This window comes from Spermophilus citellus (genome assembly GCF_964194105.1).
Source record: "Spermophilus citellus genome assembly, chromosome: 3".
Taxonomy (NCBI): domain Eukaryota; kingdom Metazoa; phylum Chordata; class Mammalia; order Rodentia; family Sciuridae; genus Spermophilus; species Spermophilus citellus.
Genome location: NC_138184.1, coordinates 170,979,380 through 170,996,205, shown reverse-complemented (window position 1 = coordinate 170,996,205; position 16,826 = coordinate 170,979,380). Strand labels below are relative to the sequence as shown.

Genomic DNA, 16,826 nt, shown 5'->3' with positions numbered 1-16,826 from the left:
TTGCCTTGCAAGTATGAAGCACTGGGTTTGATCCTCAGCACCACATCAAACTAAATTAATTAATTAAATAAAGGTATTGTGTCCATTGACAACTAAAAAATAATTATAAAAAATGTAATGAACAACATATGAAGGTAGGCAGTTTGTGTTTTATATTTTTGATATCTACACTGGAAAAGTTGATAGAGTAACTTATCTGGAGAAATTCAACTTTGAAATTGAAAATTGAAATTCAATTTTTCTCTATAATAAGATATAAGAAACTTCAGTGACTTTTTTTCTTTAGCAAAAACCCTCTATGGGCCGAAAGTGGTAACCTCTTTGTTTACAAATAACTTCATTTAACTTCCATAAGCAGAACTACTGAATAAATATCTTGTGAAAAATAGTTTAATCGGGGTGAGAATACACAATTTAAACAAAACATGTCAGTATGTATATTCTAATTAAATTGTTTGCCAAACTGTCTTCATTGTGATGGAAAATATTCCTTACTTCAAGTAATGCACACATTATATAGAATAAATTGAAGAATTTTATTTACCCTGATGAATTTTTCCAAAATGATATTTCTAAAAATACTAGAAATACCATAAATACCATAAAGTTTGAATTATTTATCATTTGTCTCAGTTTTCTTCATGGCCTAACAATACATCTACTTACTAATACCTCATACATCTACTTACTGATATTGGAATACTTTTTGGAATCCTGTACTGGGGATAAAGTCATGGAAGAAAGTAGAGCTGGGTGCAACCAGAAAGGAGAAGACTATTTGACTCACTATAACCTGTATATATAACCTTATAATCACTTGAATTCTAAAATTATTAAATATGTCATTCTGATCTAATTATATAAGACATGATTGGCTCCAGAATAATTTTCTAAACATAGCTATGATACATGGAAAATGAAGTAGAGAAATGTAAAGATACATATAAGCAAAAAAAAGGCAACTATTCAAAACATAATTAGGATAAGAATAAATATTTTTAGGGTTATAGCCAACATCTACTTTAATAATTAGCTATCAGTGTTCTACCAGCTGCAGGTCTTTGGTTGAAGAACATATACCTCAAAGATCAAGAAGGTAGGAGATACAGGTTTCTCTGACAGATGATCAGGATGGAGGAGAAAGGTTAAATACTGTTTCCATAATGGAAATTAGCTTGAGGGAAGCTGAAGACATGGAAAAACAATCTGGAATAAGACAGGGATCAGCAAACTGTGATCCCAGAACAAATCAGGCCAGTTGCCTGCTTTTGTAAATAAAGTTTTATTGGAACATATCCTCACCCATACATGTAAGTGTTACCTATGGTTGGTTTCAAGGTACTAAGGCAGAGTATAGTAGTTGTGAAAGAGGCTACACGGGCCCCTACAATATTTTCTATCTGAATCTTTATGGAGTTTGCCAACATCTGGATGAAGGAAAGGGTTTTAATTAAATGACTCCCAAGATAATGTATTAAAGGTGAGACCTGGTAGGTCACAAACCTCAGTTTTCTCTCCTTTCATGGAACTGTTTTGGATTTCAGATGTAATAGGCTTAGGAACAGTGCAGTGTGATTCAGTGAATTAATACAACAGTATTTATTAACTTAGTGTTGAATTTATTTGGGCACAGCAGCTCTATTGTTATTAAAATATGTAAATATATTAGTTGATTAGCAATTTAGTGGGTCTCAGAGGCCGTATAGATATTTACAAATGATTCTCCTTTGTTTAGAGATATCTCTGTTGCATTTTTATCTTTTTTACCTATGGAGTGTCCAGGTGACATTAGACATTAGCTACCATATAAGAAGATTCCTTGTGGCAGATGAGCCAAATTCACCTCGAGGGTGAATCTGGAAATGATGGACTGTGGTGCCAAAATCGGGGCTTGTCCAAATGAAAATGGTGGGTCAGAGTATTCGAGACAAGTGCTCAGATGGGAGAGGCTCAAGGGCAGGGAGCACATAGGTCTTACTTCTTGGCACATTTTCAATGCAAAAAGAGCTTGATACCTAATAAAAGCTCAGTAATGTTTGACTGTTGTTACAAAAACAATTTAGTAAAAAAGCCATAATCTATAACCTTTGACCATCTAAATTATTACTGTTACACAGAACATGGTTAGCAAAAACAGAGTTAGATCTTGAAATAGAATGTGAGAAGAGTCTTTTGTGTTCCAACCTCTGCCTTTCCTGGGCTGTTTATTTCCCATAAGGAAGATGCAGACTTTGCTACTCACCTAAATAACTTTAGGAACACAATAGATAGGAATAAAAATATTTTCTCTTTTAAAAGAGGAGATTCTGGAAAAATAAATCCCTAATTTAACTTTTAAAAATTATGGATATTATTTGATTTTCCAAAGAAAAATCTTTATGAATAATTTAGAGCCTAATAGATTCTTTACTTCAAAGAAAAGGATATGTAGATGGAGATAGTTTGTATTACATAAGGTAAGATTACTACAATGCATCTTCTATTAAGTAACATAAAGGTCCAGTCTACTGAAAGAACACTATTGACTTGAAATGGGGTTTTAAAAGAGAAAAAAAAGCCCAAATTTTATCTCTCAAATGGAAACTATGATGCAGTTAATTGGCTTTGAAACACAGGTTAACAAAATATCTCTTTTGTACAACCAGTCAGCTCCCCAAATTTTGATTGCAAAATTAAAGGCATTAATTTGATATCTTCAATTATCACTCATTTAGAGGACAGTGTGAAATACACTTTCTCAATTGGTGTTTTTTGACTCATGAGTCAAAGGAAAGGAATGAGAAATTAACCAGCTGGAGAAGCAAGAAACAGCAAGAGGTGCTGGTAGAATCTTTGTGGATACTTCAAAGTAAGATGAAAGGGAAATAAAGGGGCTGTTAGCCACACATGCTCAATAAATGAAATACTAACACAATTTCACAACATATTAATAACAAGTTAATATCACACTTAGAGACTTACTCAACATAATAAGTGCCATATATGGGATCATCGATCTTTTCCCAGCCATATGGAAGTTCTGAAAAATAAAAAGTTATATCTTTCAGTAAATAAAGCGCAGATATCACCATTTCCTAATAAAAAGTAATATAATTTAATTGTTCATAAATTGCAGAAACGGTCTACTAAAGCAGACTAAAACATCCAGAGTTAGTACCAAATTCCAGACACATATTGTGGAAACTATAAGAAGCACTGATTTGAAAATTGGCAGATAAAATACAGAGCTCTCTTCTCTGCAGATATACTGCTGGGTCTAGCTGTTTTTTCTATGCCAAGCAGTAGGATGGCACGTCATCATATTATCACCATCCAGTGCGACACAGAAGGCAAATCACTTTTCCGAAAGTGCAAACAGATTATTTATTTGTATTGTTAAAGGCACATTTCAGAATAAAGATTGTATTTTCAAAATATATTTCTGAGCATAGCAAATTGTTTCTGATGGCTGAAACAAAGACATTATAAATTCTCAATTGATATCCCACTATTCAAGACAGTTAGCTTGCTGTTCACTCCACATGGGTCATGATTTGAATGCTGCCAGCATGTTCTCTGGGGCATATTTTAAAAATAAAGTCTAAAATTGTAAATATACTTTCCTTGACAATATAGCTCACATTTCCTACTTTTCATGGTTCATTTTAATAGACACAAACATTGAAAATATCAACAGTACTATAAATGCTACTACACGCAAAACTGTGCTATTTGAAAGCTAGGCTTTACTTCATGATACTGTTTTTCACATACACTGAGCCTGTATAATTAACTGACAAATATGAAGAATGTCATATTTTTCTTGATAGATATTAATTCACACATATATAATTTGAAAACTAAGATACACTGACATGATTAAGTAGTATATTTATAAGTGAACTTTAAAAGTTTTATTATTACTGTAGTAACACATGTCACCATAGACAAAGCACAGTAATAGAAATTAGAATTACATGCAATCCTGCCATCCAGAGATAACTACTGTTCATATTTTTGTGAATATCTTTCAAATAGATTTTTATGCAAATAATTTTGAAAGGGATATTATTTTTGTAGCCGGTATTTCTACTTGACAGAACATTGAGGGCATCTTCCAATGTGAATGAATGCTTGCTGCACAATATCACTTCTGTGTGCGCAGTAGTAGTCTGTGATATGTCTAGAGTCTGTGTAATTCCACAGTCTTCTGGTATTGACCATTTGGGACTTTCTAGTTTTTGTCTGTGTGTATCATCTATCTCAGACACACTAAAACCTAAACCTCTTATTATTTTCCTAATAATTTAGTAGTGATAAACTCCAAGAGGTAGAATTTTGGATTAAAGAGCATGTACCTTTTTATGGCTTTTGATATGCGTCGCCAGACTGCCAACTTCCCACTCACAAGAGTACCAATTTATAGTCTCACTGAGTGTGTGTACAAATGATTTTTTTCTCTGTAACATTAATTTTTGAATTCAGATTCAGATTTCCTCATCCAAAACTTTTAGGGACATATAGGTTTTAGAATCCAGAATATTATGTGATTTTTAGTAAGTTCACATGGTGCAACTGCTTTCTGTTCTGTAACATTCCAAGCGGAGTTGGACAAGAACCTTATAAATGAGCATGTGAAGTATTTCTACAGCTAACCATGTGATTCATTAAAAGGTATACCTTAAAAAAACCTATAACACCAATTTAGAGTACCTAAAGAAGTCTGTCTTTCAGAATGATCATGGGAACAAACCTTTAACTGAGTATTGACAATGGTTTGGTTACTGATGAACTTTCCATGTCCTACATCATTTTATCCTAAATACTCAGGATTCGAATTCCCTGTACTCTGACTCCAGCAATTCAGATAGTCTGTTTAACACATTATAAAAATAATTCATATTAAGGAGAATAACCATCTAATTGCTTTTCACCAAATCCCCTAAACTATGAACATTTGGCTAATAAAAATAATAAATTTGACTATACCTACTGAAGGCCTTTTCTAAGTGGCTAAAATGAAAGAACATATAAAAGATAGCAATTAACATTATGGATATTTGTTATGTATAGGGCTCAACACAGGATACAAACTTTTATAACAAGTTTAATGTTATCTCATAAATACAATATCATATGAAAATAATGTTAAATAGCATAAAGAATAAAAGTCTCGTGTTGTTAACTTATGGATATAGTACTTTTTTTTTTTCTCTTTTCTTTGTGGTACTAGGAATCAAACCTAGGGCCTTTGTGTATGCTAGGCAAACTCTACCACTGAGCCACATCTCCATCCCATAGTACTGTTTCCTAATGTCAGCTGTCATTAAGAATTTCATGATCAATTTTTAAAATTATCTTTTATGGGCTGGGAATGTGGCTCAAGCATTAGTGCACTCGCCTGGCATGCGCAGGGTGCTGGGTTCAATCCTCAACACCACATAAAAATAAAAATAAAGATATTGTGTCCACCTAAAACTAAAAAATAAATATTAAAAAAATTATCTATTATGATTCCATTATTTCTTCATTTATTCCTCTATCTTTGGCTCTCATTTTTTTGAGTAAATTACTAGTTTTAAGCAAATTATAGCAGAAGTACAGAACTTTTTGATTATTTTTGCCAGATTTACAATGCCAAAGGTACTTACTATATACTCTCTCACTTGCCATCATGAAATCCTCAGCAGAATTCAGGGGAGTCTGTTTTGCTTTTCATAAGATACCAGTATGTTTTGTCTGTCTATTTTCTTCCTATTTCCAAAGTAAACTATTAACTTCACATTAAATTAGAATTATATATTACAAACACTTGTACTTTAAGACCAACTTTTTTTTTTTAATTGGGACTGGGGATTGATTGAACTCAGGAGTACTTAATCACTGAGCCACATCTCTAGCACTATTTTGTACTTTATTTAGAGACAGGGTCTCTTTGACTTGCTTAGTGCCTTGCTTTTGCTGAGGCTGGCTTTGAACCTGAGATTCTCCTGTCTCAGTTTCTCAAGCCACTGGGATTACACATGTGTGCCACTGTGTCTGCTTTTAGTGGTTTTTGATTCACACTCTAAGACACAATGATACACTATAGCTCTAGTTTTCTATTATAAACAGCTGTTGTTGTTTCAATTTAAATATTTTCAAGGATTGATAGGAGGATGTATCAAAATATCCATAACAGACAAATATATTTGACAACTCATGTTCAAAAAGCTATGTGCACATACATATGAATGTGTATGTATATAAGTGTTGGTGTATGTGCATATGTGTGTTTGTGTGTGTTCCCTTAATAAAGCAAGGAAGAAACTTAAAATTCATTTAACTGATCATAAAACTATACCAATTAATGGATTACTATGTGATGTTTCAGTACATGAATACTGTGTGCCACATCTCCTCAAATATTTCTTAGGATAAAACCTTTCAAAATTCTTTCTTCTAATTTTAAAAAATGTACAGTACATAAATGTCACATAGTCCCCCTACTATGCAATAGCACATTAGAACTTTTCACTCCTATGTAAGTGTAACTTGATACCCATTGATTGAGATTTTTTTTGTTTCAATGTAAAGAAATATCTAGAATGCTAATAAAAACAACATTGGCATGTCTTTCTTTGCTCATAAAAATGTAATATAAACTTTTTAAGATGATAAACTTAACAAAATGAAATGTTAAGAATTCATCATCTTCAACATGATGAAAAGTTAAGAATTAGCTATCACTGTGAAAAATATGTTTTTTAAAAAATTGAACTAGCTTCAAAAACCCACTGCTGCTTCTTTAAATTAAGCTAACAAATGAGACAGTGAACTTCCATTATTGTACTATTTACCCAATCAGGGGAGCATGTAGCTTGGAGCTCTTGGGTCCTGGGTTATTTAGAATACTGTATTCAACAATACCTCACAAAACTGCAGATGATTAAGGTCACACTGATAAAAGAATAACATACACTGCACAACAGGGAAAAATAAACACTTGAGATCAGCAAGGTTAATGCTGCATTAAGGACTGTTTTAATTGGGATTTTCTTCAGGCCATGGAACCATGTAGCAAACTCAGTGATTAGATTTATCTACCCTGCAGAAGTCTGTGTAAATGTCTAGATTAATCTGTAGTCAGTCATATCAGCTTTGTAAAATGGGAATAGAATCAAAAGATTAAATGGGCATTCAGTTCTGCATGAATTTGGCTACAGCCACCATGCTCTATTTTTTATTAACCAAATTTTACTTCTATTTCGTTTTTAGTTAGGTTCATTTTCATTACAGAAAAGCAGTTTTCAGGCATAAATAGGAAGTTTGTAGAAATACAAATAGTATTCCTTATGAAAATGACACTTAAATACTGAACAGTATAGGAAGCCTAGAACTTGGTATCACAAGGTAGCTGGGAAAGATTCTTTTGTCTATCTTTTGCACTATGTTCTCAATTCCTACCTACTGTGAATATTATTCCTTTGCATCTACTGATTGGCTATCTCTGCTTGTTTATCTTGCATTTCTTCAAATGGCCACTACCCACCTTGCTCTGTTACTTTCTGTCTTAATCACTACTATCATTACTTTGGTCTCTGTTTTCCAATTCTATACCCCATCTTCTCACAGAATTTATTGATCCAGTTATTTTCTTCAAAATAGATCCAAATTATTTAATCTGATCAGTCAATGTGCTGGCTGCCCCCAGGGCAAGAGTTCACTCAGGCCAGACCCAGGGACTAAGTTCCTCTGTTAGATGCAGAGTCACCAAGTCACACAAAGAGCTATGGATGAGAGGTACCACAAATATCTTTATTGTAAGAAAAATAGCTTTTAAGATAAAGAAAAAACATACTTTGATGGCATCAAAATAGATACTCCTTACTCTTCTAATGATCTAATGCTTCAAAAATAATATCTACAATAATAGATGATCCATGGTTAACATTAGTAAGAAAAAAATATCAATATTCTGATATCACATGATGAAAAGAATACAGATCTACTTCTGTAGTGTTCTTGCCAAAAATAAATAACTTCATTTTCTTCATTTGACAATATAAAACAAAATATTAGTACTCTTGTGAGGTGTCAAAGTCATTCAAGAGAAAGACAGACTAAAGAACTGTCAGAATGGAGAACTATGGAGACATAATGACTAAATGTAGTTGGGATAATGGATTGGATCCTGGACCAGAAAAAGGAGAACTTTTCAAGAATTCAAATAAGATTTGTACATTAGTTAATAGTTTATATAAATGCTAACTTTCTGACTTCAATAGAAGTGAACTTTTGCAATGCTAACATAAATATGACAGATGAATCTGAAATGGTGACAAGAAGTGGCAGCAGGATAGTTTGGCACAGGAAAGGGCATTTTCTGGTAATGACTCAGTAAGGGTCACATTTGGTCTAAGTGTGCAAGCTGCATTAGCAGGCCAAAGAATGATGACCCCAGGGAGTATTTGTCTATTTCTAGATTTCTGGAGAGGTCTAGCTGTAAAGAAAGATTTGGGAATCAACTATATGCTAAGCAAGGACTTTGAATTATATATTTCCAGTTTGCTCTTCTCCCCTTTAAGTGTATTAATACATACAGCTCTCTACCTATTTGTCAATATCATTCACTTAAAAATGCTTACTGAAACATTCCGTGCTTCTATAGGGCAAAGGCTGGGATCTAATGTTGACCTCTGTACTTACCTTTTCAAAATTGTAAATATTTAATGAGTGCAATAAAGCCACCCAGGACCTACACCTACAACGTAATCAGGGGAAATAAAATACTGTGAGCTTTAAGAGATATGTGTACATGAGGAACATCAATGTCCCAATCTAACAAAGTCTACTGGTGGCAGAATGGAGAGTGACAAAAAGGAGAGGGGGCCAGGAGCCTGTGGGGTGAAGTGAGGTGGGAAAATAGACAAAACCACCCTCAGAAAGATAAATTATCATCCTGATTAGGAAAATATTGATGGTAGACCCTGAACATAGCTATCAGGGGATTGCAAGAAGGAGTCTGGAAGTTGAGCAGAATGAGAGACAGAGTTCACAGGAAGAAGGCCCTGTTGCAGAAGAGGGAAAGTGAGGTCAGTGGAGAAGATGGCCCTTTCAGCCTTGGTTATAAAGGCAAAGTCGGTATCTACAGAAATTTTAAAAAAAATAATTGTAAGGTTATAAAACATACAAACTACTCTACCTGGATAAAAATGATATCATCTTCTAAGGAATTGACATCTCACCAAAACATCAGAAGAGTCTGTTTATGAATTTCTTAAAAAAATGTAGTAGTCACCGAGTTCCTTTACTTTTACTTATATGAAACTTTCACTGCTGGTATAGGAACAAAAGACATTTCAAAATGAACAGAAAATAGCAGACGATAGTCATACAAAGTTACTTTAAGAAGAAATCAGAAAATGAGAGATGAAACAATACCGATAATGAAAATCTGCTATCTTCCTTCAAGCTAAGACAAAATCAAAACACAAATAAGAAAATTATAATGAAACCTATAGATATCCTGAAACAAGTATTCATAAATATAAAATAATACATTGAATCAGATATTAAAAGTTCTGAACTGATACAGATAAAGGACAGAAAAGGAGAGTAGACCAAAATGGTGAAATAAATTTTTTTTAAATGTGTGAAATAACTAAATTAGAAAATACACAAGAGAGAAAAGATTCAGATGAAAACAGTAAGAACCCCTGATAAAAGACACAGGAATAGCCAAGAAAACACAAATGAAGTGTGCAAAAACTTTAAATGTGTCAGAGAGGTCATTAATATAGAGGACAGGCAAAGAGAATCCAGTGCATAATCAGAATATAAGACAAAGAAGGAAAAAAAAACAGAACTAATACTTGAAACTGTGATTCAAGAAAAATTTACAGAAGGAGAAAAACTACATCTACATATTGAAAAGATTCTCCATGTACCCGGATAAGTGTCTTAGAATAGCCAATTCCAAAATACAAAAAGCATTAGACTTAAAATGATAGGCAAAAAAGTGACTAAAGAATAATTTTACTAAAATGGAAAAAGTTAACTTGACACCAGATCTTAGAAACAGTACGCATTTATTTAGACAGCATTGAAATAGATTTTAAATAAATCTCAAAGGAACAAGTGCGAGTCAAGTATCTTATATCCAGCCAAGCTGTTCTTCAAGTATTAAAACACAATCTCCCTCTTCCTCCCTCTTTCTCTGTCTCTCACACCGGACAAGCAGTTTACTGTACTAATATTCTCTTCTTAAATAAATCAAACTACTTCAATCAAGAGATGACTTGAGGAAAGGACTAATACAATCATTCAACACATTTAATTATAGATCTAAGTTAAGAACAAAGGTAAGAATGATGGTAGGAAATAATATGTAAAGCAATAGGTTTTGAAAATACAGGCATAATGCAATTAACAAAGGGAAGAGAAAAATGAAAGTAGAATGACCAATGGCCTGACTGACGGATGCTTAAGGGAACAGGTGGGAGCTACAGAATATCATTTACACCTGAAAACTGAGTGGGGGGTCTTTTTTTTTTTTTTAAAGAGAGAGTGAGAGAGAGGGGGACAGAGAGAGAGAATTTTTTTAATATTTATTTATTTTTTCTTAGTTCTCGGCGGACACAACATCCCCGTTTGTATGTGGTGCTGAGGATCGAACCCGGGCCGCACGCACGCCAGGCGAGCGCGCCACCGCTTGAGCCACATCCCCAGCCCTGAGTGGGGGGTCTTATAGAAGATACCTAATGTAAAGGCAAACATTAGAATACAAATCACTCTAAATACCAATAGAAAGAAGCAAGAAAATAGAGAAACAGTCAATATAATACAAAATGGTCAATAAATATAAAATGTGAAAATTAAAATAAACCAGAAATGCATGAAATTTAGCTCTCTTGTTCAGAGTTTTTAATTAACTCATATAGAAAAATGTGACTCCATGCTATAAAAAAAAGATACATACTTAAATAAAGGGATTTAGAGAGGAGACTAATAAAGAAAGGGTTGGTCAAAGATATGCCAGACAAATAGAAAAAATTAAAATCCAGGAGTTGCCATCTCACTATCAGATTGAAGAATTCAAATCCAAAGCATTAAGTATGACAATGAAGCCCACATTATAACAGGTCACAGTTCATAAGGAAAACATAAGATATTGATAATTATGTACCCCAAACCACAATCCACCTCATAAAACACTAACTACAAGGGTAGCAACAAGTAATACATGAATAACTAGCACTTTGCTCTCAGTATAAGACATATTGAATTGATAAAATTACAGATATAGAAGAACTAAACCATATAATTAATTAGGCAGATCTTCTGGCTCTTAGACCCTTCTTTTTCCCCATCTCTCTTTCTCACTAGTTTTGTACTCCAATAACAGAGATATGTAACATTCTTCAAAACTATACATTGGATTATAATAAGTCTTATGTTCCCCAAAGCAGAAATAATACAAACAATAGTCTCTGAATACAATGAAATAAAAATACACATTAATATCAAAATATGAATCAAAGAAACTTTTACTTAGAAATTAGAGACTATAAATAACCCTTAATCAAACAGGAAAGGCACACTAAAATTACAGATTTCAATGAAAATGAAAATATTAAAGAGCAAAATTTGTAGGATACAATAACAGTGATCAGAGGAAATTTTATAACATGCATATGAAAAAATAGAAATAATGTATGTAAATTCCTAATTTTAAAATCCACACAATGAATACAGTATATCATCACTAACTAGTCATCTTCATATACAATAGATCTCTTGATATTTACTCCTCCTAACTGTAAAGAGAGTGGCTATTACGTGATCTCACCACAAAAATGATAGTTGTGTGGGTAATGAATTTGCTAACTGGCTAGATTTAACCATTCCACAATACATATTTGTACTTCAGAACATCATGTTGTACAGCATAAATTCTGTTAATTTAAAAAAATATAAAAAGGACAATAAAGGAGCCCTCATGAAATATGAAAGTGCGTGCGAGTGCGTGCGCGCGCACACACACACACAGAATACAAATTATAAGAGTAAAAACTAATATGGTTGAAAATAGAAAAAAAAGTAATAAAAATTCTGATTTTTTTTAGAATCAGCAAAACAAACACTAGCTAACTGAAGATTAAAAAGAGATAAGTCCTAGAGAGCAAAGCAGAAGTGCTACAAGGGAGATAATTACAAAAATAATAACAGTAATGTGGACAAACTTATGCTAAAGAAATTTAAAACCTAAATGCAGTGGATAATGGATAATTTTTTAGAAAACAAAATTATGAAAACTGGTCCCAGTGAAGTTAGAAAGCTTAAAAAGACAGGTTTTTAGTCAATTTGCCATAAAAAGAATTAAAACAACATGAGTACTAGGGATAAATACGTTTTTAACCTGAGTAGAAGGAAAGACTTTCGTATTAAAAAACAAACTTGACAATTTTGACTACATAAATACCTTGATATAATAATACTATTAAGAGGTAAATGATAAGCTGGGAGAAAATATTTGAATACATATTATCATATATTTATACAGGTATTTATCATTAATAAAGGGTTACTTTCTGTATTAAAGAACTTTTTAAAATTTAATGGGAAAAAAACACTAAAAGTCTAGTAAAAAAACATGCAAAATTCAGTCTGATATTATAGAGAAAGCACACCTCAAACTCAATTTCTCCTACTATATTCCATAGCACAGACCACTTCTGACACAGATGTGTGTGGGTTTTCCCTATGCTATGCACCAAGCAAGCAGCTCTGTAGCAGCAGATACTAGCTGCATGTCCTCTAATTCATATCTCTTCTGACACTGACTGAAGAAAGTGACCCCACAGGTGGAAGTCTCAGTCCCCAAGATTGCCACCTTCATCCTGTTCAGATGCCATTCCTGAAGCCCCAGGTTATTTTACCTGAACTTCTGACCTCCTGGCTACAAATTGGGCTTTCCACTACCCTCTCCTCAGGTTTGACTAATTTGCTAGAGCAGCTCACAGAACCCAGGGAAATACTAACTTACATTTACTGGTTTATTATAAGGATATTACAAAAGATACAGATGAACAGCTGCAGGAGGGTGAGGCAGGAGGGAGGGGGCATGGAAGCTCCAGGCATATTGGCCTCCAGGAATCTATTGTACTCACCTATCCAAGAGCTCTCTGAACACTGCCCTTTTGGACTTTTATGGAGCTTGCATTGCAGAGCCATAACTGAAACACGGACAACAGTGTTGAAATGTGACTGGACAGGATGGGTGTGACCTGATGCTAACAGACTGAATGGGGAGATCCAACAAGGTCTATCTCAACAGATTCTTCTTGGCCTCTCTGTGCAGCATTCCTTGCAAGTATGGGACAGGACCCTTTTTGAAATGGGGTTCTTAGTATCTACTATCAGAAAAGGGAAGTCAGGGAATTTCTTTATGGCCTGCTCCAGACAGAAAGACAGGGAAAGAGTAGAGTATACTGAGGAAGAGAAATTCTCGGTTCTAAGACCATGCTTTGAGGAGGAATTTAAGAGCAAGGAGTTCATATATTATCATATCACAGCCAAGAACGGACAGCTCACACAAAGCATACTCTAATGACCCTTAAACATGAAAAGAGGCTCAATCTCCCTCACCATCAGATAATGCAAATTAACAACACATCAGGACACCATTCTGCATCTATGAGATTCACCAAAATTCCAAAACGTGACAACACAGTCTTTGACAAGTTTGTGGCGAGACAGGGTCCCTCATTCATTGCTGGTGAATGGACGATGTGATACAACTTCCATTGAGGGGAGTTGGGCAATGTCTGTTGATTCAGCGATCTTTTATCTGAGAAATTTCTCTAAAGTTCATTTTTCAATGATACAAAAAAGCAAGTGCACAAGGTTATTTATTACAGCATTATTTTATAGTAAATCATGGAAACAACCTAAATTCCCAACTAGAGATGATTGGTTACACAAACGTGGTGTGCTTGCATAGTGTTGTACTATATAGCTGTGAAATTTATGACTAAAATCTCTTTAATCTGATTTAGAGTTATTAGTGGGATATATTATAAAACAAAAACATTCATGCACCTTTTTTTTTTTAAAAAGGAACACAAGAAAATTAGATGTTAAATGTGCCATTCCAACTCAAGAAGTGGTATGAATAGTAGAGTAGGAGAAAGAGGAGAGAGAATGAGATTTCTTTGAGTATAACTTTTTGTTGCTACATAATGTTCATGCTCTCTTATTAAAAATAAAACTAAATAAAAAATGAAAAAAATAAGTCAATGAGCCTAATGGTATACAAAATTGACAACAACTCAGAAAAAAATATCAAGTATTAATGAAATTATAGATTCTCAGATGAGGGTTTCATTATACATAGACCCAGAAGGTAAAACATTGAAAAAAATATCAGTGTGGTTCAAAAGGGGAATAACCATATTTATAAGGATACACAATTTGTTATGCTTTCCCAACAGTGAGCATCAGGGTCTAGTTTCTGGAGCTTGAGGCTAATTTATGCTAATTCTTATGCCTTCTTCACTAAGAAACCCTGGGGGTCTAGAATTTAGGATCCTCATGAAAAAAAGATGTAGTAATAAAGCTTCAAGAGCACAGGGTGAGGAAACCACTAATTTAGACCTCAGGCCACATGTGAATTTAGTGTCTCTGAGGGAAAGGCACTGGCCTCTGGAGAGAACAGGACTTGTGAAATTCTCCCTAGTTGATACCTCTTCTTCAGCTGACAGCTACATGTAGAGCTGATATCTGAGTCTTCTGTGAAAAGATCATCATTTGGGCATCATGGGGCTGCAGAAGTGGACTTGATTGATTCTGGGAATGCACCATTCTAGATTATCCTAACAGAATCTCAGAACTACCAAGGCAAATGGTCATTGGAGTATAAGGCATAAAAGCATTGCAGTAGGAGACCGCCCCCTCCCAAAGCCCCAAGACCATAAACATGTACTTCTGCACAGGGCTCCATTCATGCTGCTGCCTTTCAGGGATCAGGTATGGCATTTTGGCTTCAGGTTGCAAAGTTCTGTTTACAGATGAAGTGGTAGGTGAATCACAGCCTAGAGGCTCACAAGTAGGAAAGCACAGGGGAGACGTCAGGTGCACTTAGGAGACTGGACATCCATGGCCCTCCTCCTTTTAAGACTGTACCATTTTCCTCTATAGGGAGGTCAGTCTAGTCTACAGGCTATTAAGTGGTTAAGCAACTACAACTGGAAAGGTCAGAGGGATACAAGGACTGGGTGCTAAATAGCTCATCACATGCTCTTCCACAGGGAATTGCATCTGTATTTTAATTATTGACTCCAGCGAAGATGATAAATAATGACAGAGTTAGGAATTTGGCCACCATTTTCCAGGGAATCAAGATAAAGACGTGGATATGGGACAAGGAAAGAAAACAAAAACTTTAATTCTCCACTTTGCTATATCAAAAGAAGGATTTTAAGGTTTAAGAGAACAGCTGAGGAAAACGGCCTTGTTTTGTCTGGCTTTTGCTGGTGATTGTGATTGCTGCTTTCTTTTTATGACCCCCTAGATGATTGGCTTCTCATACGGTATCCTGTTGTTTTGTGGTTCAAATTGTTCTAGTATATAGTAGTTTAAGTGAAATTTGCAATTAATTACTATGGCATTACTTAACATCTCTCTTATAACATAAAAGTTGTGAGACCTATTTTTGCATTCAGGGAATACTTTTATTTTTTTTAACCTGATATATGAAACTATACATATTAATGGGATACCATGTGATATTCTGATATATGCATACACTGAATTCTGTTTAAATTATAGTAAACTCTCTTCTAAAACATTTATCATTTCTTTTGGGTGCAAAAATTAAAAGTTCTGTCTTCTATCTTTAAAAAAATAAATGATATATTATCATTATCTACAGTCACCCTAATATGTCATAAAACACTAGAATTTCTTTCAGCTAACTAACTATTACTTAGTACCTGTTCATCAACCTTTCCCTATACCTTCTCCCACCAGTCTCTGAATTTCTGGTTACCACCATTCTCTTCTATGTGATCCATTTTTTTTTTGGTGATAAACAATACAAATTTATTGATAGGCACTATACTAGGCTCTGAGAGGTACAGTGGCAAGTCACAATATCCATAAATTGGATGGTTTCAGACAGAGTCAGCCATTAAAAAATAATTTACTAATTATTAATAAGTTACAATTTAGGATATATGCTACCAGCAAAAGTACATGCATACTATACTCTATCTAAACCCTGAGGTGATTTTTGAAGTGCTTAGAATCATAGACTTACATTTCATGGATATAATTCATTACAATTGATTCAAATAATCCTAATACAATCAGTCAGTAACACATTTGTCAACTGGGAATTCTGAGGTGATTTCACATAATGGATATCATTTCTAGTAAAGCAGTCTTTTAAAATTTGATTGATTGGAATATATACAAGAAAATCCTACAGTTTAAGTCTGTGGGAACAGCCAAATATCTAACCTCAATACTGTAAGGGTTTTGGAAAACTAAAATTTAAAATTTACCTTAGTTTCTTATTTTAGATGAACTGAATCCTACTTAGGAACATGGCCTAATTTCATTTTCTACTTAATATGCTGCCACAGAGTATTGTTAAATTAAAATGCCACTTAGTGAAATGAATCAGACTGAGCACGAACCTAGGGCTGCTAACTAAAATTTGCAGATAAAATTAGCAAAATCTATGATGATACTATTTGAAGCATCTTTCATAACACTGGGCATAAGCAGCCTCATGACAATGTTAACATGCAACTAAATGGTAACAATGTTACTTTTCCCATGAAACTCGTGGATCCTAAGAG

At 34.0% G+C, this 16,826-nt stretch overlaps 1 protein-coding gene across 3 annotated transcripts in view; it reads right to left on the bottom strand.

Moving 5' to 3' along the window:
- Positions 1-16,826, bottom strand: part of MAGI2 (membrane associated guanylate kinase, WW and PDZ domain containing 2) — a 1,381,189-nt gene that overhangs the window by 326,979 nt on the left and 1,037,384 nt on the right. For all 3 annotated transcript variants that reach the window (XM_081288532.1, XM_081288533.1, XM_081288534.1), the window contains exon 7: positions 2,962-3,019. In XM_081288532.1, the coding sequence (XP_081144658.1) occupies positions 2,962-3,019 (58 nt within the window). The remainder of the gene's footprint in view (positions 1-2,961; positions 3,020-16,826) is intronic.